Here is a 25,914-nt window from a genome sequence, read left to right as displayed (position 1 = left end):
AACAAAACAACACCAAACTGTACATTTAAACAAGTTTAATTATACATCTATAAATAAATAATATCCGTAGATGTCCTGAACAAAATGACGGAGCCTGTTTTCATGTTTCCACTGTTCGATCGCGCCCGCCGACACACACACACACACACACACACACACACACACACACACACACACACATACTGGTTTCCATGCTGAATGGGGACCAACTTTATGATCATCACTTGTGGGGACCACCCTTTCTAAAGGTTCTAGAGGTACGAAAAAAATTAGGGATACTTACCATAGCTTTGATAACTTATACACGCCTTCAGATATCTGAATTGATGAAGTAATGATTTGACCATGCGTTATGGGGACTTTTGAAAAATCGAGTTGACATGTCTTATAGGGACCAACTTTGCATAATATTTGCATAATTCACACAACCTCCCATTAGATTTGTGGGGACCTAATTTGCATAATTCACACAACCTCCTATTTGATTTGTGGGGACTTAATTTGCATAATTCACACAACTTCCCCTTTTGATTTGTGGGGACCTAGATAGAACAAGAAATATATTACTAATGACAAATAATAGGCATTTATACGAAGTAATTCCTCAGATTGCATTTGTCCATTTGCCCTTAAAAAAAATGGGTTCAATCTACAACCAAGCTTCACTCTTGCATAGAACACCTATGGCCAGTTTCACAGACCAGCCTTAAGATAGTCTCAGACTAAAGTGTGTGTTTAAGCCGTTTTAACTGAAAGCACATCTTAAATTAAGTCCTTTGTGTCCAAGTGCCATTGTTTTGTCTCAAGATGCACACCAGTAATGCTTATTTCTAAGACACGTTTATAAAAGCTACTTAAATGTCCTAACTGAACTAAAGGCCTAATCCTGGTTTAATCTAAATCCTGTCTGTGAAACCAGGCCCTAGTGTTGTGCTTGTAATCATCTCCTCAACATGCAGAATATTTGTTTGGATCGATTGATTGTTCTTACAATTGATTGGAATATTAGTGTGATTGAAGTGGATTATATGTGAATGGAGAACTTTTTCACTGCAACAAAGGACTGCATGCAAGTAATGAATTATTGTCTGGATATTTTCCAACCCATTTCATACCCACAGGTCAAACATTTAAACCTTTCCACTTCAAACTATTCTTTCTATAATTGTAATTTTTTCGGCCAACCTCCCAGCATCAGCTGCTACTCATTCACCTGATACTTATAAAAAATAAAACAATCTACTACTAATTGAGCTTCAACACATTTATTCACTACTAATAAATGTAAAACTTTACGGTCTTCAAATCGCGGTTCTTCAGTGCTTCTGGTTCAGCTTTTAAACATTTGTCACAGTCGCTCTTTGCTTGTACAATGAACGATGTGATGAATGTGATGAATCGCTTCATGTGCCTTTCCACCGCCTGCACCTCTGTCTGCTGCCAGGGTGTCTTCTGGGTACTTTTACCTAAAAGTGGACAGAAAAAACAATTGAAATGATAAAGTGTGTGCTTGAATTCCAATCCGAAGTTCTGAATCCTATTATCAGTATTTATTAGGTCTGGTTATTACAGTTTTTCTCAGTCGCTTTGGTGCATTTCTCACATCACTATTTACATTTGCACAACAGTTAAAGCAGTTCTCAGAACAATTAGTACAAACTGCAAAACCTAGTTGATAACCTGCAAAAGCGTATCACTTGCTCAAAATGGATAGCTCATTCCTCAAAAGCAAGTATTCATGTCAATGAAAGTGTCAGTGTCATCAAGATGAAAAGTCCTGACACCATTGTTTATGAACAAGATAGTCAAATGGCTTGGTTATGTTTTCATTATGACAGTTTATTCTGTAAATGTTTTCCATTGCAAAAAAGTCAGATCTTGGTAACACTACCTGTACATGCTCAAGATAGCACTATATACTATTTGAACAGCCATTTGAAAAATACAGTAAAGTTACACATTACTGTATTTAGTGAGGTAACAGAGTACAAGACACTGAATATGTATGTTTCACATTTTTACTGCATATGCTCTTTGCAATTCTAATTTGTTCACAGCATTGTGCAAATGAAATAAATACAGCTATGCATAGAGCTATGCACAACTGTAAACAATATTGCAGTACATATTGGAACTGAACATACAACATACAGTACATAGTACTGTAATCATTCATGCACATCCAGATGTTCCTCATCAGTGAAAGCTGAGATTCACCTGAGAGAAATTATTCAATTTAGGAGGCATTTTCAGAAAAATAATAATAATAATAATAATAATAATAATAATATAAAAAAAAGTGTAAAATTTGCTTGACAGATTTTGATAACTAGTTCAACATTTTTGTATGTAATGACTCAAGCAATGAAATGAGGACTATTAGTTTTATATGGAATGACTATTCAGCATTCACAAGTATAGTTAATTTTGACTGACATGACATAAGCAAATGATAATGTTATATAACAGCAGAGAGTTGTATGAAAGCAATAGATGCATGTCCAAAAGCATTTGCAGTTTGTTGGAAGGAATGAGAAACTGCTACTATGATGTGCACAAATGACTAAATGTTGTGGAGGTTGAACTAACTGTTGTGCAAATGTAAATAGTGATGTGAGAAATGCACCAAAGCGACTATTATTATTATTATTATTTATTAGGTCTTTTATTATTATTATTTATTAGGTCTTTTATTAGTCGGTTAGTCGCAGGACATACAGGCGCCGGCGCGATCATTTAACTTTCAATACTCTTATCTGTATGAATAAAAGGACAGAGTAATGCAAACTGTAAAGGTTCAACTCTTATTTCTGTAAACTCACAATAACTACAAAATGTTGTGCTTTGTAAAATAATGAAAACAATCAGGATGTGCTTTCTGCTGTCTCAGTGAACTTGAGCATCACAGAAATGAGCCGAAACTCAGCGTATACTCGCCTCACACCAGGGTGGGAATTATACCGCGGCCACGGCCGCCGTTGCCCTACACTTTGGCCTTCATGCCCCGTGAAAAAAAAATCATCGTACGGCCACAGTGGCCTGTGTGCCCTGGCCCTGTCCAAGTTCCATGTATAAAGCAGAGCATGTGAGCGGAGTGGAGCGGGAGCGAGCGGGGAGCGCGAGCGGGCGGATCTTGGACAGAGCGCAGAGCGGCAATTTCAAAAGGACAGAGCGTCGCCCTATTTCCCGCTCCAGTTTCGCTCCGCTCACACCACGAGTCTGAAGCATGCTTAGTCAAGCCTGACCCTGAATCCATCTGTCTTGCACAGTCATCAACAGTAGACTATTTTCAGTCAAAACTCAGCTCAATAATGGAGTTCAAAAACTCCAAACCATTATGTAGCCTACTATTAATAAGTCGCTCCGGAGTATAAATCGCAACAGTCAAAAAATGCGCCATGAAGAAGAAAAAACACATACAGTATAGGCCTAGCCTAAGTCGCACTGGACTATAAGTCGCATTTATTTAGAAATTTATTTCACAAAAAAAAAAAAACACAATGTTACAGACAAGTATAGCCTACTTGCCTCACAGACCTGAGACATATATATAAAGCTTGAAATGTCTACTTTTAAACAGAACAATTCAAAACGAAAGAAAACAGACTTCTCTCTTATGTAATCCGTATGAAATGTGCAATTCTCTCTGGCGCGTTCACTACTGCGAAGATCGCGAGTCAGCATCTTTCCAGCCGACACAGACATAAAAAAAATAAAAAACTGGTTTATTAGTAAACAATTAAAATGTCTCCTGCTATATTTTACATATTCATAATCATTAATTTTGCCGGTTCGTTGTGACAGCTTTTAGGTGCTTTATTGGCAGCAGCGCCACCCTTACATCGCATCAGCACCGAAAACATAGAGATTCTTTTCTTTTGGGGGCATTTTGTTTGTGTTCAGACTTTCTCAGTTGTTTTTAGGCGCGATGTTAGAGGATGCTGCTAATAAAGTTGCTAGTAGGCCCACACATTGGATTCACGTTTATTATTATAGGCTAAAAAAAATACCCCAGGTTTTATGCCGTTCGTATCATTTTATTTTGTTGTATTTATCCGCCACACCTTTAAGGCCGGTCCGTGAAAATATTGTCTGATATTAAACCGATCTGTGGCGCAAAAAAGCTTGGGGACCGCTACAAGTGATATACATGTAGATTTTTTTCCTTTTTTGGAGCGAGCGGGGGGCGATTTGAGTGGAGCGCGAAGCAAACTGCGTTGAGCGCTGAGCAATAATGATTGTGAGGGTGTATACCTTCTGGATGGAATGGTTCTCTCTCTCACACTCACATGATATAGAGGACTGAATGAATATTTTGAATGCTTTTATTGGCATTTGTGTTGTTTCTGAATGCTTTTATTGGCATTTATGTTGTTTCTATTGTTGTGTGAGGGTGTATACCTTCTGGATGTAATGGCGCTCTCTCTCTCTCTCTCATTAAAAAATGTTTTTTTTTATTAAAAAAGTCATAATCCATGTCTTATTCCAAATTAGGATGTTATGGTATCAATCTGAATGGGAAAACCATCGAATTGTACTCAATGGCCTTTGTGCCCTGTCATATGGCCTTGGTGCCCCTAAAAAAAAAAGAAAAGGTGGAGGCCAAATGGCCTTGCCCCTAAAATGACATAATTCCCACCCTGCCTCACACACACACACACGTGAGAAATATATCTATAGAAAGCTTGAAATGTCTGCTTTTAAACGAATCAATTCAAGTGGAAAATAAATACTCAGATTATGTAATCCGTATGAAATGCGAGTCACTGCGGAGATGACGAGTCTGTATCATCGACTTAATCTCTGCAGCCGAGAATATCAATAAATTATTACAATGTTTGTTTAGACAGTCTCCTTCTGACACAAGACACACTCAATCATTATTTTTGCCGGTGCGCTGCGGAACTTTAAGTGTGCGCTTGATCGCTAATTAGGCTATGTATTATATAGGCAATTAAAGGCTCATTATTATGAGTTATGGCTTATTAATATAAAAATGCGATTAGTTGACTAATAGCTTAATGAACGACTACTAGTCGACTAGAAAAAAAAAAAAAACTTTAGTCGAGGGCAGCCCTAGTATTTATGTCAGCATCTATATTGCAAGAGAAATTAATTTGCACTCTACCTATAAATAGAATTACACTGTCAATCAAACAGTGATTTTTACATTCAGTCACTTGGCCTGAAATGATCATTGGAGAAAAGGAAAATATATTAGGATCAATGTCTTGGCTGCAAGTTATTTTTATGCATCCATCCACTCAAACTGCTCCAGGGGTTAGGCTAGTTATTACTGATTCGGTGTTTTCATTTTTAGAACAGCTACAGTTCCTACTAGTGCCACAAAACACCTAGTAGATTCTAGCATCAACCAAGTAACCCTCTAAACAACTACAGATGGGTTCCTGAGCAACATGACTGTCAATCTCCCTCGGACTGGGGCTCCATGCAAGATCTCACCTCGTGGGGTCTCAATGATCCTAAGAAAGGTGAGAAATCAGCCCAGAACTACACGGGAGGAGCTGGTCAATGACCTAAAAAGAGCTGTGACCACCGTTTCCAAGGTTACTGTTGGTAATACACTAAGACGTCATGGTTTGAAATCATGCATGGCACGGAAGGTTCCCCTGCTTAAACCAGCACATGTCAAGGCCCGTCTTAAGTTTGCCAATGACCATTTGGATGATCCAGAGGAGTCATGGGAGAAAGTCATGTGATCAGATGAGACCAAAATAGAACTTTTTGGTCATAATTCCACTAAACGTGTTTGGAGGAAGAATGATGAGTACCATCCCAAGAACACCATCCCTACTGTGAAGCATGGGGGTGGTAGCATCATGCTTTGGGGGTGTTTTTCTGCACATGGGACAGGGCGACTGCACTGTATTAAGGAGAGGATGACTGGGGCCATGTATTGCGAGATTTTGGGGAACAACCTCCTTCCCTCAGTTATGTAGTCAAATGATATGTAGATGAGGATCTGCATAGTAAAACTAGGCGTCGTAAGCTCCACATATGGTTATTTCGGGTGGAGATGCATGTACGCACAATCTTCCGCTGACTGGGATTTATAAAGTGAATTCTGCGCAGGTTCTGGCGTACGCACGGTTTTATAAGTCTGAATATTTTTTTGCGTACGCCATTTTTGGCTTTCGGGCGCACGTACACTTTTAGTAAGGTTCCTACGCACAGTTTTATAAATGAGGCCCCTGGTCTGAGATCTGGGTGTTAAAGTGCTCCTAAAGGGTCTAATTTAGTCTAAGAAATGTGTAAAGAGTTCACCTTTGGAAGAAGGCCTCACAGCACTGGCTCCTGTAGGCATCTCTTCATCTGATGGTGGTCTGGGTCTCTTGGGTGGTGGCGGCATGTCATTCCTCTTGGTAGGAGGAAGTGCCACCTCTGCTGATGGTTCTATGGAAAATAATCAAAGTTCAACATTTTCAGAAAGATACAATTTAAATGTACTATAGAATGCTGACAATACACTGTTATTTGTCACACTTATGCACTAATTATTTAAAATCATTAAAGTACAATAAACCCTAAACCTGTGCAATTGTTCATTATTGCAAGTATAATTGAACTACATCTTTCCAGCAGACATTTAATCAAATATAAGTGCAAGTAAATTGAGTATAACCATTTTATTTCATGTCTTAATCATCTGACATGATTCGTTTTGTGCCATGACACAACCAACACGAGAAGAGAGCAGATCAGCTAGTGTTTTATGAAAAATGAAAAATGTACAAGTTTCTCCTATGAAATATATTTTTTATGGTAGTAAACTCACAAAAAAATATTCACTCCAGAATGAATGTTTAGTGTAATTTAGTTGAAGAATAGCTTGGAGGCATTTGATTCATTACACAATGAGCCGTTTCGTCAAAAAAAACAACATTTGTTCAGCATACTGAAGCATCTTCTTTAATGTTGGCTATGATGTTAGAACAATATTTTTGTCTGTCAGGTCTTCACAAGTTACGTGACTGAAAATTATGAATAACTGCAAAATGTAGTAGTGTATTTTGACAGTAATACAAACCGTCAACAGTAGATGAACAGTGTCCCTCTTGTATGCTCCCGTCTTCCTCATCACAGTCAATAACGTTTCTGTGGAAGTTCAAAGTACAGCTTAACAATGGTATATAATGGATCATAAACACCTGGTATACGAATAGATGGTAGGGGTGTAACGGTTCACAAAATTTACGTTTCAGTTCAATACGATACACTTGTGTCACGGTTCGGTACGTTTTTGATACAGCAAAAAGAAAAAAAATGCCAGAGTAATTTCCTTGATTTAATTTTTTTATTCTTTTTTTTATTAAAACTAACATCATAAAGTATGATTTTTTTTTACTTTGAGCAATTCTGGAGCTATAATTGACTCTTCTTAGGAGCATATAAAACAAAACGCTCCTTGGAAAAAGTGAAATGTAATATTGTAGTAGTTATAAACAAAGGTTTATTTTAGTTCAGATTAACATTTGAGGGCAGCAATTGTATTTACAATGTCAAGTCAAGTCATCTTCATTTATATAGCGCTTTTAACAATGTAGATTGTCTCAAAGCAGCTTTACAGAGATAAGCTTATAATTTAAGGTAACAGAGATTGTTTCGGCTTTACAGCAAAGTTAAGTTATTTCCATCTAAAGTTAGTTTTGATTGATTTGCTTCCGTCGCAACGATCAAGCAATGTAGCCGCTAAGACGACACCATTCCCTCTACACAGACTTTAAACGCGAACCTGTGAGAAACGCTGATGGCGTTCACATGCGCATTTAGAATGGGTTCTATAGTTATGTGCGTTTGAATATACGCAGGTTAGGAATTCCCTACAAGCCAAGCCTAAACAAAGTACTTGTCTTTCCTTATAAATTTTGATAAAGAATTTTATTTTATTTTGTTGCTTTGGGGTAGGAACGCGAAACGAACAACGCCTTTCCCGACAACGCCTTATCTGTAGAGTGGTAGTGGGATCCTCCATAGGGAGAGACTAGTTGGCACTTCAGCACTGCGTTGTCATCGGTCCAGGCGAAAGTCATTCGTCAGATCTGGATACGGCCTGGATCCGGCAGGCTGCAGGAAAACCTCGGGATAAACACAGACACTAAAATTAGCGTAGATGCCATTCTTCTCATGATGTAACGAGTACATCAGGATTTTTGGGAAGTGTTCCCGAAAGCTAGGTCAAAGAGATGTGTCTTTAGTCTAGCTTTGAACTGACAGAGTGTGTCTGCTTCCCGGACAATGGTAGGAAGACTGTTCCAGAGTTTTGGTGCTAAATAGGAAAAGGATCTACCGCCAGCAGTCGATTTTGATATTCTAGGTATTAGTAACTGGCCGGAATTTTGAGATCGCAATAGACGTGACGGACTATAATGCGTTAAGAGCTCGCTCAAGTACTGCGGAGCTAAACCATTTAGTGCTTTGTAAGTGATCAGCAATATTTTAAAATTTATGCGATGTTTAATAGGGAGCCAATGCAGTTTTGACAGAACCGGGCTAATATGGTCATACTTCCTGGTTCTAGTAAGAACTCGAGCTGCTGCGTTTTGGACCAGCTGTAGTTTGTTTATTAAGCGTGCAGGACAACCACCCAGTAGAGCATTACAATAATCTAGCCTTGAGGTCATGAACGCATGAACTAATTGTTCCGCATTTGTCAATGAGAGCATATGGTGTAATTTAGATATATTTTTAAATGGAAAAATGCAGTTTTACAGATACTAGACACGTGACTTTCAAATGAAAGATTGGTATCAAAGAGCACACCCAGGTTCCTAACCGACGACGAAGACTTAACAGAGCAGCCATCGAGTGTTAGACAGTATTCTAGATTATTACGTGAGGAAGTTTTTTGTCCAATAATTAGAAACTCTGTTTTTTCAGAATTTAGAAGTAGGAAATTACGAGTCATCCAATTTTTTTATATCCGCTATGCATTCCGTTCATTTTGTGAATTGATAAGTTTCGTTAGGTTTTGAAGAAATATAGAGCTGAGTATCATCGGCATAACAGTGAAAGCTAATGCCATGTTTCCTAATGATTTCTCCTAATGGTAGCATGTACAGAGTGAACAGCAGCGGTCCTAGTACTGAGCCTTGTGGTACGCCATACTGAACTTGTGATCGATGAGACATCTCATCATTTACTGCTACAAACTGATAACGGTCAGATAAGTATGATTTAAACCATGCTAGTGCATTTCCACTAATGCCAACATAATGTTCTAATCTATTTAAAAGAACGTTGTGGTCAATGGTGTCAAATGCAGCACTAAGATCGAGTAACACTAATAGAGAGATACAACCATGATCGGATGATAAGAGCAAATCATTTGTGACTCTAACGAGAGCTGTCTCGGTACTATGGTACGGTCTAAATCCTGAATGGAAATCCTCGCAGAGATCATTTCTTTCAAGAAAGGAACACAGTTGTGAGGATACTGCCTTTTCTAATATCTTTGACAGAAAAGGTAGATTCGAGATCGGCCTATAATTGACTAATTCTGTAGGATCAAGTTGCGTTTTTTTAACAAGCGGTTTAATCATAGCCAGCTTAAAGGTTTTTGGTACGTATCCTAGAGACAAAGACGAATTAATGATATTAAGAAGAGGATCTATGACCTCTGGAAGTATTTCTTTCAGTAGCTTAGTTGGTATAGGGTCTAACATACATGTTGTAGATTTAGATGATTTAATGAGTTTAGTAAATTCTTCCTCTCCTATATCAACGAATTAATCCAATTTTTCCTCAGGGAGACTACAATGCACTGCCTGATGCGATACTGTAGTAGACGGTTGCATAGTTATAATTTTGTCCCTGATATTATCAATCTTATAAGTGAAGAAGTTCATAAAATCATTACTGCTGTGTTGCTTGGAAACTTCGGTGCTTGAAGCTTTATTTTTCGTTAGTTTAGCCACCGTTTCAAATAAATACCTAGGATTGTGTTTATTTTCTTCTAATAGGGTTGAAAAATAAGCAGATCTAGCAGCTTTTAAAGCCTCTCTGTAAGTAATTGAGCTCTCCTTCCATGAAATGCGAAATACCTCTAGTTTTGTTTTCTTCCAGTTGCGCTCCATTTTTCTGGCTGCTCTCTTAAGGGCCTGAGTGTGCTCGTTGTACCACGGCGTTGGACTATTTTCTTTAATCTTCTTTAAGCGCAACGGAGCAACTGTGTCTAAAGTGCTGGAAAAGAGAGAGTTAAACATTTCTGTTGTAATATCGAGTTTATTTTAATGTCAAAATAAAACCAACGTAATGTTACTTGAAGGCATTATAGCCTACTATTCCTGCCAAACTTCCATGGTTGCAGTTAGTGTTACTACAGTAAATCCATGGTAAATCCATCTGTGGACACCGGATAGTTCATTTATGGCACAATGTTTCTCCTGGTTTCCACGTCAGAGCTGTTTGAACCGTTAATAACGGAGAAATGTGAATGTTTCTCACAAGATCTCTCAGCGATGTTATTACTTCTGTGGCGAATTCAAATGATTTCTTTACTGGATCTCTTATTAGCGCTGTGTAGTAACAGTGTCGTATGATCATGATCAGCTTGCGCTGCACTGGTCCAAACTGATAAACGGTCCGTCAACCACACAATAACGAGCAGTTTCGTTCCGCTTGCATTACGTTTGCCATTTGACGTTGGACAATGTTGTGGTCGCGCCGGCGTCTCTTACATAACGAGAGCGCTTGCCACACGCGACCCGCCTACATTTGAAATAACGAAATTTTGGTCGGCAGGAAAAATGGTCCAACGAACCGTTCGGTTTGAAAATGCGTACCGAACACAGAACCGAAAGCATCGTACCAAACAGTTCAATACGAATACGTGTATCGTTACACCCCTAATAGATGGTAAACAGAAAATCAAACAGAAAATCAAACAAAAGTCAAATAAAATACCACACCATCAGGATCTATCCCAATTTCATCCAAGTTCTTGCCATGGAACTCAGCTAATCTTCCTTGCTCAAGAGCCATTAGAACTTTGCTGATCTTGGCAAGTTGCAGGGTCTTCTCAGGGAGTCGATAGAACTCATGATGGATTCTTATGTCGTGTCCAAGAAAGTTTGCCAGCTGGTCCATCTCGGTGTCAGTCATATTCAGCACTGTTGAAAGGGTTGCGGCATGCTTTCGCAGTCTTGTAGATGTCAGTGACTTGGGACACTTTGCGTCACACACCTTTGCAAAGCCACGGAGGCAGTCTGACCCTCGAAAATATGTCATGGCTTCTGGTCTTGCAAACATATAGGAATTGTCTTTCAGAACCCCACAAGCCTCTCTCTGCTTAACAAGGAGTTCTAAGGCACATAGCATTTTTGAAGTCAGAAGAATTGGAACTGGTCGACCACGCTTCCCCCTTGCGATAACCCTTGTGAAGTGTCTGCAGAGATTGTTTTCCACTTCAGAGAGTGCCCAGTCCACATCCTCATGTGGATCAGAAGTGTCTCTTGATAGAAATGCAGACAAAGGCATGCTCGAAACCACTCCTTCCCTGCGCCGGTTAAAGAGAATCATCTGGGCTAGACACACCTTTGCCAGAAAAAAAAACAATTATTCCTGTCCAGCAAACCTTGCTCACACACACATCTTGATTAAAACCAGCTTCATGAGGACCTTTCACACACAACGTTATATTTCCTTATGGGGACTAGTTTCATCATATTCAACACACAAGTTTGAACTCAAACACTGACTGAAAGTGTGTTGTGGGGACGTCGTGAGTGTCCATTTTAAAGCAACAATTAACCTAGAAAATAAATCCCTGTGAAGGATAAAACTGGCCCTAAATACTCCACTAGCACTAAACTACAGGACACATGTCGTTACATGGTTTAATGTACTAATTTACACCAGATACGCATCAAAATATGCCTAAAAATCACTAAACCATGACAAAGAGAGACAGTAGACCTAAATCTTTAGTGATGAATGTGAACGTACCTGTTGAGGAGAGTTGATCTGAGCAGATTCATCATCCATCTGAGTCTCTGACTGGAGAGAAGGATCAGAAGCACTCGCTGCGCTGGTTTTAATGGCAACGCTGGTTATCTGTAAGAGACAACATTCATAATGACAAGATATTAGAACATGGAAACACAAGAGAGAAATCTGAAGCAGATACCACATGATTTCAGAGAAATAGACAAATCAACTTCATCTAAAACATTTATTCCTGTCCAGTCAACCCCTGTCTGCGCTCACACACATCTGGATAAAACCCGGCTTCATGGGGACCTTTCACACACCTTCATGGGGACCTTTCACACACAATGTTATAGTTCCTTATGGGGACTAGTTTCATCAAATTCAACACATGAGTTTGAACTCAAACACTGACTGAAAGTGTGTTGTGGGGACGTCGTGAGTGTCCATTTTAAAGCAACAATTAACCTAGAAAATAATTCCCTGTGAAGGATAAAACTGGCCCTAAATACTCCACTAGCACTAAACTACAGGACACATGTCGTTACACGGTTTAATGTACTAATTTACACCAGATACGCATCAAAATATGCCTAAAAATCACTAAACCATGACAAAGAGAGACAGTAGACCTAAATCTTTAGTGATGAATGTGAACGTACCTGTTGAGGAGAGTTGATCTGAGCAGATTCATCATCCATCTGAGTCTCTGACTGGAGAGAAGGATCAGAAGCACTCGCTGCGCTGGTTTTAATGGCAACGCTGGTTATCTGTAAGAGACAACATTCATAATGACAAGATATTAGAACATGGAAACACAAGAGAGAAATCTGAAGCAGATACCACATGATTTCAGAGAAATAGACAAATCAACTTCATCTAAAACATTTATTCCTGTCTAGTCAACCCCTGTCTGCGCTCACACACATCTGGATAAAACCCGGCTTCATGGGGACCTTTCACACACCTTCATGGGGACCTTTCACACACAATGTTATAGTTCCTTATGGGGACTAGTTTCATCAAATTCAACACATGAGTTTGAACTCAAACACTGACTGAAAGTGTGTTGTGGGGACGTCGTGAGTGTCCATTTTAAAGCAACAATTAACCTAGAAAATAAATCCTTATGAAGGATAAAACTGGCCCTAAATACTCCACTAGCACTAAACTACAGGACACATGTCGTTACACGGTTTAATGTACTAATTTACACCAGATACGCATCAAAATATGCCTAAAAATCACTAAACCATGACAAAGAGAGACAGTAGACCTAAATCTTTAGTGATGAATGTGAACGTACCTGTTGAGGAGAGTTGATCTGAGCAGATTCATCATCCATCTGAGTCTCTGACTGGAGAGAAGGATCAGAAGCACTCGCTGCGCTGGTTTTAATGGCAACGCTGGTTATCTGTAAGAGACAACATTCATAATGACAAGATATTAGAACATGGAAACACAAGAGAGAAATTTGAAGCAGATACCACATGATTTTATAGAAAGAGACAAATCAACTTCATCTAAAACATTTATTCCTGTCCAGTCAACCCCTGTCTGCGCTCACACACATCTGGATAAAACCCGGCTTCATGGGGACCTGTCACACACCTTCATGGGGACCTTTCACACACAACGTTATAGTTCCTTATGGGGACTAGTTTCACCAAATTCAACACATGAGTTTGAACTCAAACACTGACTGAAAGTGTGTTGTGGGGACTTCGTGAGTGTCCATTTTAAAGCAACAATTAACCTAGAAAATAATTCCCTGTGAAGGATAAAACTGGCCCTAAATACTCCACTAGCACTAAACTACAGGACACATGTCGTTACACGGTTTAATGTACTAATTTACACCAGATACGCATCAAAATATGCCTAAAAATCACTAAACCATGACAAAGAGAGACAGTAGACCTAAATCTTTAGTGATGAATGTGAACGTACCTGTTGAGGAGAGTTGATCTGAGCAGATTCATCATCCATCTGAGTCTCTGACTGGAGAGAAGGATCAGAAGCACTCGCTGCACTGGTTTTAATGGCAACGCTGGTTATCTGTAAGAGACAACATTCATAATGACAAGATATTAGAACATGGAAACACAAGAGAGAAATCTGAAGCAGATACCACAGGATTTCAGAGAAATAGACAAATCAACTTCATCTAAAACATTTATTCCTGTCCAGTCAACCCCTGTCTGCGCTCACACACATCTGGATAAAACCCGGCTTCATGGGGACCTTTCACACACCTTCATGGGGACCTTTCACACACCACGTTATAGTTCCTTATGGGGACTAGTTTCATCAAATTCAACACACAAGTTTTAAGTCAAACACTGACTGAAAGTGTGTTGTGGGGACGTCGTGACTGTCCATTTTAAAGCAACAATTAATCCAGAAAAAAATCCCTGTGAAGGATAAAACTGGCCCTAAATACTCCACTAGCACTAACCTACTGGACACATGTCGTTACACGGTTTAATTTACTAATTTACACCAGATACGCATCAAAATATGCTTAAAAATCACTAAACCATGACAAAGAGAGACAGTAGACCTAAATCTTTAGTGATGAATGTAGGGATGCACCGATCCGATACTCAGTATCGGAATCGGCTCCGATACTGCCATTTTTGGCGGATCGGGTATCGGTCAGACAAGGCCGATCCAAATCCGATATTGTGCGTATACTATTCAGTGTTATTGTTAAGCCCCACAAACATTATAAAGCACCATAAGTTTTCGTGCACAATATTTTAAGTGTTCTGAAGCCATTATACAGTATAATGTGAGATATAAATTAATATTTAAGTGTTAAATTCAAGATCACGTAAACGTTTCCCTCAGCTGCGGCTGTCAATCATTCTTCATTCAGCACTCAAACAGCGCGTCGCGTCCGGTTATGACAGAACACACGATGAAACTCTCTCCAAGATGATTCAATGTTACTATTATTATACTTGATCTGTAGATAAAGGTCTATGGTTTCACATAAAACAACTTTATCTTGCTGGACTTTATTGCTGTACCTTAATCATGTTACTTTCCACCGGGTGTCTGTTAGATCACAACAGTAGAGTAAAGTCAGGTACTATTTGTTCTTCACGCGCACAGTAACTGAAATTTAAAAGAAAATGCTGAATAGACTATTGCATAGATAGATACTGTATAATACACTATGCATCATATGTATTTTCTTTGTGCTTTAAACTTTTCAATGCGGACTCGACGCGCTGCGCGCTGTGACTCATGTTGCTTCAAGAGCATCATTCTGCGCTCGGGATGCGCATAAGCGCTGTGGGCCGCACTGTATTGGAGCCTTTCATATCGTAATACAGGGACGCAATGAAAGATTATTAATAGCCGTTCTTGTCCTGTCCTATCTATTATGTTGCTACCTTATTAAACAGCTGTGCTATACATTTAAAAAATGTCTCAATTTTATAGTAGGATATAAAATAATTGCTATTTTTATCTTGTTTTTCATGAATGTATTTTACAACAATACAAAGAGCAATGTGTAAAGTTTTACCAGATTTAGTGTTACACTTATTGTCTCTAATTTGTTCTCCACTAAACATTTTTTTTCACAAAATGTTCAGATTTTATACAATTAATTGTGCACTCGTGATTTTTCTAGACTAAATTTTATTGCTGAATTATCCACTAATCTAGTTTATAATAGCATTTATGTCAGATTATGATCATATATTTTTTGTTGGTGTTTTTCTTTTTTTTCAGTTCTTATCAGTTTAACACAGAGTAATAGAAATTCTACTTGATTAAAAAAAAACTGCGCTGGTATCGGTACGGATCGGTATCGGCCGATACTCAGAATTTTTGGTATCGGATCGGATCGGTTCTGAAAAAATGGTATCGTTGCATCCCTAGATGAATGTGAACGTACCTGTTGAGGAGAGTTGATCTGAGCAGATTCATCATCCATCTGAGTCTCTGACTGGAGAGAAGGATCAGAAGCACTCGCTGCACTGGTTTTAATGGCAACGCTGGTTATCTGTAAGAGACAACATTCATAATGACAAGATATTAGAACATGGAAACACAAGAGATAAATCTGAAGCAGATACCACATGATTTCAGAATTAAAAAAAAAAAAAAAAAATACAAAAACATTTACAATTAAAACATGTCTTCATTTTACATAGTTAATCTTTAGTTTATTTTTGTGATTACATTTCACCCATAAGTTGCAATAAGGCCATTGCATGCCACACATAACTTGCAGAAAGAAAAGTGGCCTAAGACTGTACCACCTCACTCTTTAAATGTATAAATTTTAGGGGTGGGGTAGAAACACTGACCTAAAACGTAACTTATCATTTATAGACATGATTAGATTCATAGATTTCTAATAGATTCAAATTATAATCTATTCAACCAACAACTTGCTTAACATGTTGCAACAATGATATATTCTGTACACAGTGTGCTTTGCAACATACTTGTGTTCTCCAAGGGTAGTCTTCTCCTCCATAATCATAGGCAATTTCTTCTCCTTCTTTAATGTCATCCAGGGCAAACAGACAAAGGTGAGGCTTTCCATTGACGTCAGTTTTCTTCATCTTACAATTTGGATATTTGTGGTCATCAATAACGATCCGCCGAAACGATCCATCTTCTCTTGAGGCATCAATACTTAAATATGAAAGCATGAGAAAAGGATGAATACAAGTATTACAATATACCACCCCAAATCAGTGTCTTTTTTTACTATAGTTTAGCACAGGGTTTCTCAAACTCAGTCCTGGAGGGCCACTGTCCTGCACAGTTTAGCTCCAAAACTGATCAAACACACCTAGCTGTGAGTTTCTAGTGATCCTGAAGACATTGATTAGTTTGCTCAGGTGTGTTTGATCAGGGTTGGAGCTAAACTGTGCAGGACAGTGGCCCTGCAGGACTGAGTTTGAGAGACCCTGGTTTAGCATAAGGAATATGGTGCAACTTGACTTCTTACCACCATGTTTTCCCTCGCCAAATGAAATCAAACATAAATGCAGCACAGGATGCGTGGTAACATGTTCTTCTCTGCAGCTCTGCATCATTTATCATATCTCCCCTGTACTCAAAATCACCTTTGCAAAAGGCACCCTTTGCGAATAGACCACGTCCTGCAAAATACAGAATTTTTTTTTTTTCACCAAAAATAAAATCTTATAGATAAAGGATGCCAAATACACAAAAAGACATCAATAGTTGGCAGCAGTATGGTTAGGACATGCATATGATGGTAAATATTAAATGATAAATCACACCACCTTACCTTTCACTGGATTGATATACTTCACATCTAATTTGAATGTTTTGTCAGTCTTCGAAACAACATGATGCATGGCATCCTTAAGGGGGCTGATTCGTGGTGGCATTTCAAACTGAGAGAAAAAAAATTGTAATAAATAATAGTGTGAAAATGGGGAGGCATGCAGAATTAAACTAGCATGTTCAATAAGTAGATAAGAATGTTATTGTAATGTAACACTGCATTACAATGATATCGTATGTATCAATGTAAGACAAGAAATCAGAACTCAAGGATATCACATTTATTGACTAACTTACTAGCCTTGAGGGCATAAACTCAACATTTTCACTTAGGCTCTAATCTCTCACAAAACCAACATCTATATAATCCCAGGTAGCCTTGACAATTAACTACTTATTTGGCTCTTAACCTAACTACTCTTTTGAACGATCTCGCCATACAAACCCCAGTTTATTTTAAGTTACTGTCATAATTAAAACAAAGTTTATTCATTTAAAGCTACTTACCATTTCAGTGTTTTTATTTTTGCCTAACGTTACTTAATTGCTCTGTTAACGATATCAATACTAAAAGTCAAACACAAGTGTGATATTCCTCCCCCTCACCCTGTCCTGACAAGTAATAAAACATAACATTACCTTTAATTTAAAGTAGAAAATAATCTACTGTCCAGCACGCGAACTAGACAGAAACAGACTTAATAACCCAATTCCTTCATTAGCAATCAATCAGACTAAACACCTGACGACACTTTTCAGTTGAAATGAAGTACTTAACATTACATTGTATGATTTTGTGATCGCTTATTGGAAAAACACAAAAACACGTCAGGCCACACTTAGCCTCAACAATTAGCACTAACTAGCTAGCAGCTAACGTTAGCCCGCTGCCTAATCTAATTAACCTAACTGGTTTCATACATATGTGCTTAACGTACCTTGAGCTTCACTTTTATCCTCTGCAGAAGTTTAGATCCTTAGTTGGCATCTCCAGTAAATAATCTTCTTCTTTGTTTTCCGTGTACAGTATCAATTTAATACTTATATTTTCAAGTTGTTGTTGAATTCCTTCCTTATGAGGACCCGGAAGTGGGCGGTACTCAACCATAATTGGAAAATGTGTGTGTGGAGAAGTGAGTGCATTACCAGCCAAAAATGTTTGGGGGCGCAGCTGAGCACACACTTCACACACTCACACTACCTCATAATCGTGTGTTATGGGCCAATGCTGAAACTCCGCCCAGCACCTTCAGAATAGTTCCTCTATTCAATTCAATGGGTCATCCTTATGGGGACCTGATTTTTGGTCCCCACAACGCAAGAGGTCCCCATTACGTGACTGTGTAAACAGATTCTTGTCCCCACAACGTGATAAATACCAACTCACACACACACACACACACACACACACACACACACACACACACACACCATATTCCAGTATTGCAATCTTGACATTGCAGCCTGTTCATTATAGCCATAATAAAATATAATAATAAAATAGTCAACCTAACATAAAAATTCCACTGCTCTGTTTGTCAGTAGCCTATTGCAATTCGTACCATTTTGCGCGTGTGAAGAGGATGATTTTTTTCCGTCGATATTGGAACGTGAGTGAAGTACAAAGCCTATAATAAAGAATAGTTTACCATTCAAATACATCGCAAATGTTGAAACATTTTGATTCTAATTAGAGAGTTACGTGAGCCTAACGCCGCTTACTTTCACTTTCGCTTATAAAGTATTTAATTTTGGCTTGTTTATAGTTATTTTTTCATTCTTGTTCTGTTCTGAATATCATTACATTTAAATGATTTGTTGTTGAATATGTTTAGTGTATTTTTTTACCACATTTTATTGTTGTGTATATTGGTATAGCCTATAATAATACCGCAAAATTCAGTGCGGTCAATATGACCGTCTATGGCCGAAATAGGTAAATATGTTCATGTGTTTTTTTCCCCTTATGTGTAATTTATATGAAAAACATTTTAAATGAAAATACAGACACTTTTAGTAAAAGTCAGGTACCAGCAGGATTGTATTTATTTTTTCAACAAAGTTATTGCAGATATAAAATTCAAAACAGTCAAAATGACTGCCATGGCAGTTCTAGTGTTAACTTTGCTTATTAGCATGCATATTATTAGGATATTGGCTGTTTATTAGTTATTTATCTGCATGGCCATATTTTACACCCCTTAATCCTACCCATAACCAAAACTGAACAACTATTACTAACCATTAATAAGCAGTAATTAGGAGTTTATTGAAGCAAAAGTTGTTGTTAATTGTTAGTTAATAATGATAATTGGACCCTAAACTAAAGTGTGACACAATTCTGCTCTCTATTTGCAACGTCATTTCCAATTCAATTCAAGAGCAGCGAACTAAATAACACCTAAATAATAATATATACAAAATCTGTGAGGGTTAGGTTTTTAGGACCTAACCTTTTAGAAAGTCAATGGAAAATTTGAAAAACAAACCTGTGTGTTTGATTAGACCACATTAGATTCACTGCATAAACACTTCATCACCAATATTTGTCAGTGCTTGAAGTGTTTAAACACTTGCAGTGGCAGTACCAGGGGCATTGCCAGAGGCTCAGAACTAGTAGGACAAAGCCTGTCTCTCTATTGTGGAAAAGACAGACGTTCATTCAGGTCAGGTTTCAAAAAAGTCAGCAGGCAAATTAAAACTCATTCTGCTATTGACATAAATAATCAAATATTGCCAGGTGAAGTTATTCAGAACCTGATCAGTTTCAAAACACAAAATCTCTTCTAATGCCAACACCCATCAGGGGATTACAGCTGTCCCATAACATCATGTGCTTGAGGCATTGAGCAAAATACACAGACAAGTTTGACTACATCTCTAAAGTTAAATAACTGCCAATGAAAGAATCCTCAGAAGTTGTGTCCACACAAATGTGTGACGGAGTGACGGAGCTTATATCTTCAAGAGTCCGGCACAATTTCAAAAGTAGAAGGAGATCAAAAAGAATAATGAAAAAGAAGAAAGAGCAGCTTTAAAGAGAGACTAGAAACTGTGTCATAATATGACCTGGATCAAAATGAGTGACTGCAAAGGAGGGACTGTTGACGTACCATATCGAGATACCACATCAGGGCAGATTAAAGACTTGGTGGACTCAAATATCAGAAAGATGGAATTTTAAAATATACATTTCCTGATAGAATAGAGTCCTAAACACGTTTGATGTTAATCAGCAGGCGATTGGGAATGGGTTACGCTGAACATTATGGGATTAATTGGAATGCTTAGTCCACGGAAGTGTGTGGATTCTCAGCCAGTTGTTTTCGCTGTTTTTTCCTGATTAGGTGACACCTTGGCTGAGGCACTCATGCTCCAGAATAAAAATGACTCCTCTAGGGGTCCGCTGCTCTCCCTCAGTCTTTGCCGTGAGCATCACAGAGCAGGTGTGGAATTTTAATGAAGGTGTTTGAGGAATAAACGGAGAGGCTTTTAGTCATCTACACAACTTCACATAATCAGCCCCTTTGTATAACAGCATCAAACTGTTTTGTGCCTGCCTTGAATGAAGTCCTCAATGTGCTCAAGAGTCATGTTTAAAACACAGCTTCACAAACCCCCCCCAAAACAAGCACCTGTCTTTGTCTGGAGGCTGAGCAATAATAAAAAGCAGTACGGTGCTGTTTATGAGGTATATTAGAATATGTGTGCCATTCTTTCCTGACGTTTTTGCAGAACATCAGGATTTAAAAAGCATTGAAAGAGTCAATAATGGCAATGACTCTAGTCTGAGGGGAGTCGTTGACATTTTTCATGGGGCTGTGAGCCGTGAAGGGACCGGTGATCCTGTTCATACGCTTACATATCGAGGAGCCGATCCCAAACTACGCTGCCATTCCGTGCCCCCCCCCTCCCCCCCTATAATAAATGCTTTTTTCATAAGGGATTATTTAACCTTGACATTTCTCCCTGGCACAAGCAGAGAATCTTTGCCAGAACATACTCATTTAGACGGATGCCCAGAGAAGTTCTGACACGGAGCAGAAACGGGGTGTCAAGGAGCCATCATACACTGGTTTTGAAAAGTAATTTGATTATCAGCCTAACAGTGTGAGTTTAAATAGGATAAGAGATACGAGTTGCAGGGACCTCTCTGTTATGGTGATCGTGATACTGTTATGAATGACTCTATTCGAATGAGATATTCAGTGTTATGCAATCATTAGTTCAGTTCATTACCTACTACCACAGCGACATAACACATTTTGGTTGTGTGACACTGCTTAACCATCTAAGCTAATTTGTGCTTGCTTGTTTTGACAATTTATTTACATTATAACACCCCTGCTCAATATAATGCCACTAAACTAAACTAAAAAGGGATTAAAAAAAAATAAAAAAAATAATACATATATATATATATATATATATATATATATATATATATATATATATATATATATATATAACTGTGCAGTTGTAATGTGCAGGCAGACTAAGAAATCCAGGAGAGACGGATCTAAGTGCAGGCTTACTTTAAAGGGGTGGTTGATTATGATCTTACTTTTCTAACTTTAGTTAGTGTGTAATGTTGCTGTTTGAGCATAAACAACATCTGCAAAGTTACAACGCTCAAAGTTCAAAGCAAAGGGAGATATTTTCTTGGCTTTTTAAGGACTACAACAAACGGCTGATAGGGACTACACAACATTCCTCCTGGGTTCGTGACATCACTAACCCTAACATTTACATATGTTACAACCCCGTCCCCGTGAACGCAATTTATAGATTATCATGACAGAATATGCTAATCAATGACAAAGATAGACACATAAGCCACATAAATTCATCAACTAACCATTCAGAAATGTCCTGTTGCTTCTACATGTTGTCACTTCTACTTGAGTCTCTTCATCATTGTCTGAATCCGGTTTGAACATACAGTAAAAGGTTTTCAGTGCATATCTGTGAGGTAAAAGGACACAAGCTCTAGAAGCTCCGCCCTCTGTGCCGGGAGCAGCAGCTCATTTGCATTTAAAGGGACAGACACAAAACTGTGCGTTTTTGCTCACCCTCAAAAAGTGACAATTATAACATGCTATATAAAAAAAATATCTGTGGGTTATTTTGAGCTAAAACTTCATATACACACTCTGGGGACATCAGAGACTTATTTTACATCTTGTGAAAAGGGCATTATACCACCCCTTTAATGATTTAAATGAAGGTAACAACCAAGGAACACCAGAAAACATGGAGATGAGACTGAAAATAACTACACACGACATCCAAGGGAGGAAAACATGCGACAATGAACATGGGGAACACTGGGATATAAATACACAGGGGGCTGCATCCGAAATCGCATACTTCCCCACTATATAGTAGGCAAAAAACAGTATATGTGACAAAAGAAGCATGTCCGAATTCACAGTACTCGTAAAAAAGTAGGCAAAGTACTTGGATGACCTACTTCTTCCGGTGTGATTCTGAAGTGCGCATACGATGGACACTTTACTATCCCATGAGGCCACAGGAGAGAATTTATGAATGGCAGTGAAGTAACGTAACTGACGCTGATAGGTCAGATGATAATTGATATGATTGATAATTGGTCATATGATTAAATTACACACATTCATACTATGTATAAAGAACATACTTTTTTAGCAGTCGTGAAGTAGGCTAATTATTTATTCAAAATAAGCTACTCAAGAAAGTATGCGACACAGCCAGAGTAACAATCAAACAAGACACATGTGGGAACAATCAAGACTAATCAACAGAGATAACTACAACGAACTACAAACATGGAACTAGAAACAGACAAACATCAAAAGCCCTGACAAGAAATGGGGAACATCTAACATCATCCTCATGTCATCTCTGAAATCCATAAGACTTTCGTTGATCTTCGAAACACAAATGAAGATATTTTAATGAAACCTGAGAGAAGTACAAGCAACCAAAACTTTGACGCTTCAAAACATAAAGACATTGTAAAAGTAATTTATATGAATTGAATTCTTGAAAATTCATTGTTTAAATAAATTTGTTCTCGCACATTGTGCAATGAGGTTTGAGTGTATCAAGCAAGTACAGCTTCATTTTTGGCTGAAAAATACAAAATTTCATATCCTAAGACAAAAGAGCCAATGGTATTAGATATCACTGGCATCAAACCTAAATAATTGAAATTGAAAGGCAGTTGCTTTGAATGTTCAATTGAAGCTACCGTGAGAACACTTCGAATAAAGCATTCAAGTTATCTGGACTACATTTATGTTGCTTTTTGTCATTTTTTGCAGCTTTTAGAAAACAGATAATCATACAGGTTTATATCTGAGACAGACTGACGTTTTGGTGGCACAGGATAAACCTTAGTAGCAGGATGACGTTTCCTTATGAGAGTGTGATGACAAGGAAGTTCATAAAAAACAAAGTTACAGTTTAAGCAGTACAAACTTCTGTAACTTGGTTGTGCTTTCATCTCAAAGAGAATATATAAAAGCAATAACCACAGGCAGGATGCCAATAGTATGGCAATACATAGAACACAGTGCTGAAAGATACTGCATGAATACTGAAATGTGAAATGTGCTGATGTCTTGGTTTTTCGAGCATGTGGCTTATTTTGAAATCAACAAAAATAACGGGATGACCATCTAAGGAAGTTATTTTCTAGTATATTGTTAGATCCACTGTAACCCACAAAATGTTAAGACCTGTGGGACATAGACAGTCTGTGTGCAACACTCTATATTTTTTGGTGGTCAAAGAAATGAGAAAAGCAAAGTAAAAACACATTTTATTGACCTGGGGAAGGCAATATATGAGCTACATGCCATGAGATGTTAGGATATCAGCAAAAACAGCAGTATTCAGCTTTATTTTATACATTACTGAAAGAAAAAACTCAGAAATGCTCTTCTTCTAAGCATGTTCAGTACTGTCGGTTATTAACACTCAAATGTGTGTTGAGAAGCTGTAAATGTGGCTTAAAATAAACATTTTGTCATCTTCCCTCTTAAAACTCTAGTCTTTTAAAGTTGTGCCAAACAACCCAAAAACATGTGCCAACCATCTTGGTGCTGGGGTTGGTTGGCACAACTGCACAGCATAAATTTACTCATTAATTAACAAAATGTAGGAAATATGTTGTGAAATTCAATGTGTCTGTTCTTTACCTAATCTTTGATTGGATCTAATTAGGTTATCCTACTGTTTGTTTCATTGGAGATATTCAACAAAGAATGACAATTGTGCCAACCAACCCCTATGCAAAATATCAAATAGGTAGAAAATATTTACACAGCTACAGTGCTGACCACTGTGGGCTTGTATCAGGGTTTCTGCAGGTATCTTCAAATTAAACTTAAATGTATTGTAATGCCTTTTTTAATGCCGTTTTTTACATTTTTAATGCCATACACGACCCATGACTAACTACGGATATTATATATATATATATATATATATATATATATATATATTAGTGCTGTCAATCGCTTTTTTTTTTTTTTTTTCAATCGCAATCAAGCTTTTTTTTTTGGTGATTAATCGCAATTAAAAACACTTACATTTTTATAGGTTTATATTAGTTTATATATTTTATAATGTAATAATTTCACAGTTAATGTACAAATGAATGTAGAGACAACATATAGGCCAGTATCACATATACTAATACAGCTATTGATGTGTGGATAAAAACTCTCTCTCTCTCTCTCTCTCTCTCTCTCTGTGTGTGCGTCAAATAGACAGGACATCCACAGGCAGCGCGTTTAACCCCTTACCTGACAGGGATCACTGGTGATCCCAGATTATTTTAGTTCAAAATATGTTTGAGCTTATATATCTCAATATTAATAACAGTCTGGTTAATTTTGAGTCTTGAACTATAAACTCTCAAGGGTTGGCTTTCTAAATGTATGTGTGTTATGTTTCTATTCAGAATTACTTATGAGCAGTAACCTTTTTATTTTGGGCATTTCATGTATGCAGCACTTGCCAAAATTGGGGGTGATGAGCAAGGGGTTAAAAGCATTTGCATGAATAAGAGCGGAATCATATAATGTAACGCTACCCAAAGGATGACAAAAATGAACGGATGCTGCGTTTTGCGTTAAATATTTTATTTATAAAATTGCGTTAATGTTTAATTCTTTATCTGTTGCTTTTTCATGTTAGGCATGTTCCGTCAAGCTCAAACCAACCACCCCGTCATGCAAAATAGAGAGGGAAAACGGATTTGTATTAATTTTTTATTACATTATTAGTGCAAAGAAAATTGTATTTCAGATTGAATGCATTTATGTTAGGTGAAGAACTTGACCACTTGACCATGGGAGATCTGTGGCCATTTTGGGATGAAATTTACCACCCCGTCACATGTTTTATTGTGACATGGTGGTAAGGGATGTGACGGGGTGGTTCTGCTTCCCATTAGAATGTAAGGATGTGTGAAATCAAGGATTCTACTCACTCACTCACTCACTCACTATCTCTTTCACTTACTCACTCACTCACTCATTCACTCACTCACTATCTCTTTCATTCACTCCCTCACTCACTCCCTCACTCACTCCCTCACTCCCTCCCTCACTCACTCACTCACTCACTCACTCACTCACTCACTCACTCACTCACTCACTCACTATCTCTTTCACTCACTCACCCACT

The 25,914-nt window shown here is 38.0% G+C and overlaps 1 protein-coding gene and 1 long non-coding RNA gene across 2 annotated transcripts; both read right to left on the bottom strand.

Moving 5' to 3' along the window:
- Positions 1-1,249: 1,249 nt before the first annotated feature.
- On the bottom strand, positions 1,250-13,938 carry LOC307147472 (uncharacterized protein). Its single transcript, XM_079852222.1, has 8 exons — positions 13,897-13,938; positions 13,253-13,360; positions 12,609-12,716; positions 11,965-12,072; positions 10,929-11,553; positions 7,049-7,116; positions 6,286-6,414; positions 1,250-1,466 (listed from the first exon to the last, which is right to left on the bottom strand). Exons 1-7 carry the CDS (start codon positions 13,933-13,935, stop codon positions 6,301-6,303), a joined length of 1,170 nt encoding a protein of 389 aa, XP_079708348.1. The 5' UTR covers positions 13,936-13,938; the 3' UTR covers positions 1,250-1,466; positions 6,286-6,300.
- Positions 13,939-16,998: 3,060 nt separating this feature from the next.
- LOC307147493 lies at positions 16,999-18,245 on the bottom strand. The gene is made up of 3 exons (XR_013819316.1): positions 18,171-18,245; positions 17,234-17,342; positions 16,999-17,081 (listed from the first exon to the last, which is right to left on the bottom strand). It is a non-coding gene; the product is annotated as an uncharacterized lncRNA (long non-coding RNA).
- Positions 18,246-25,914: the final 7,669 nt, after the last annotated feature.

This window comes from Squalius cephalus (genome assembly GCF_949319135.1).
Source record: "Squalius cephalus genome assembly, chromosome: 19".
NCBI lineage: Eukaryota > Metazoa > Chordata > Actinopteri > Cypriniformes > Leuciscidae > Squalius > Squalius cephalus.
This window is presented reverse-complemented; position numbering and strand designations above follow the sequence as displayed.

What these genes read in the sequence shown, in the direction of transcription:
- LOC307147472 (XM_079852222.1), bottom strand. Translation starts at nt 13,935, where the DNA reads ATGGATGATGAATCTGCTCAGATCAACTCTCCTCAACAG. An exon ending in AGATCAACTCTCCTCAACAG is followed by an intron (nt 12,073 to 12,608) that starts GTACGTTCACAT and finishes TGTCTCTTACAG; the next exon opens with ATAACCAGCGTTGCCATTAA. An exon ending in AATTGGGATAGATCCTGATG is followed by an intron (nt 7,117 to 10,928) that starts GTGTGGTATTTT and finishes GAACTTCCACAG; the next exon opens with AAACGTTATTGACTGTGATG.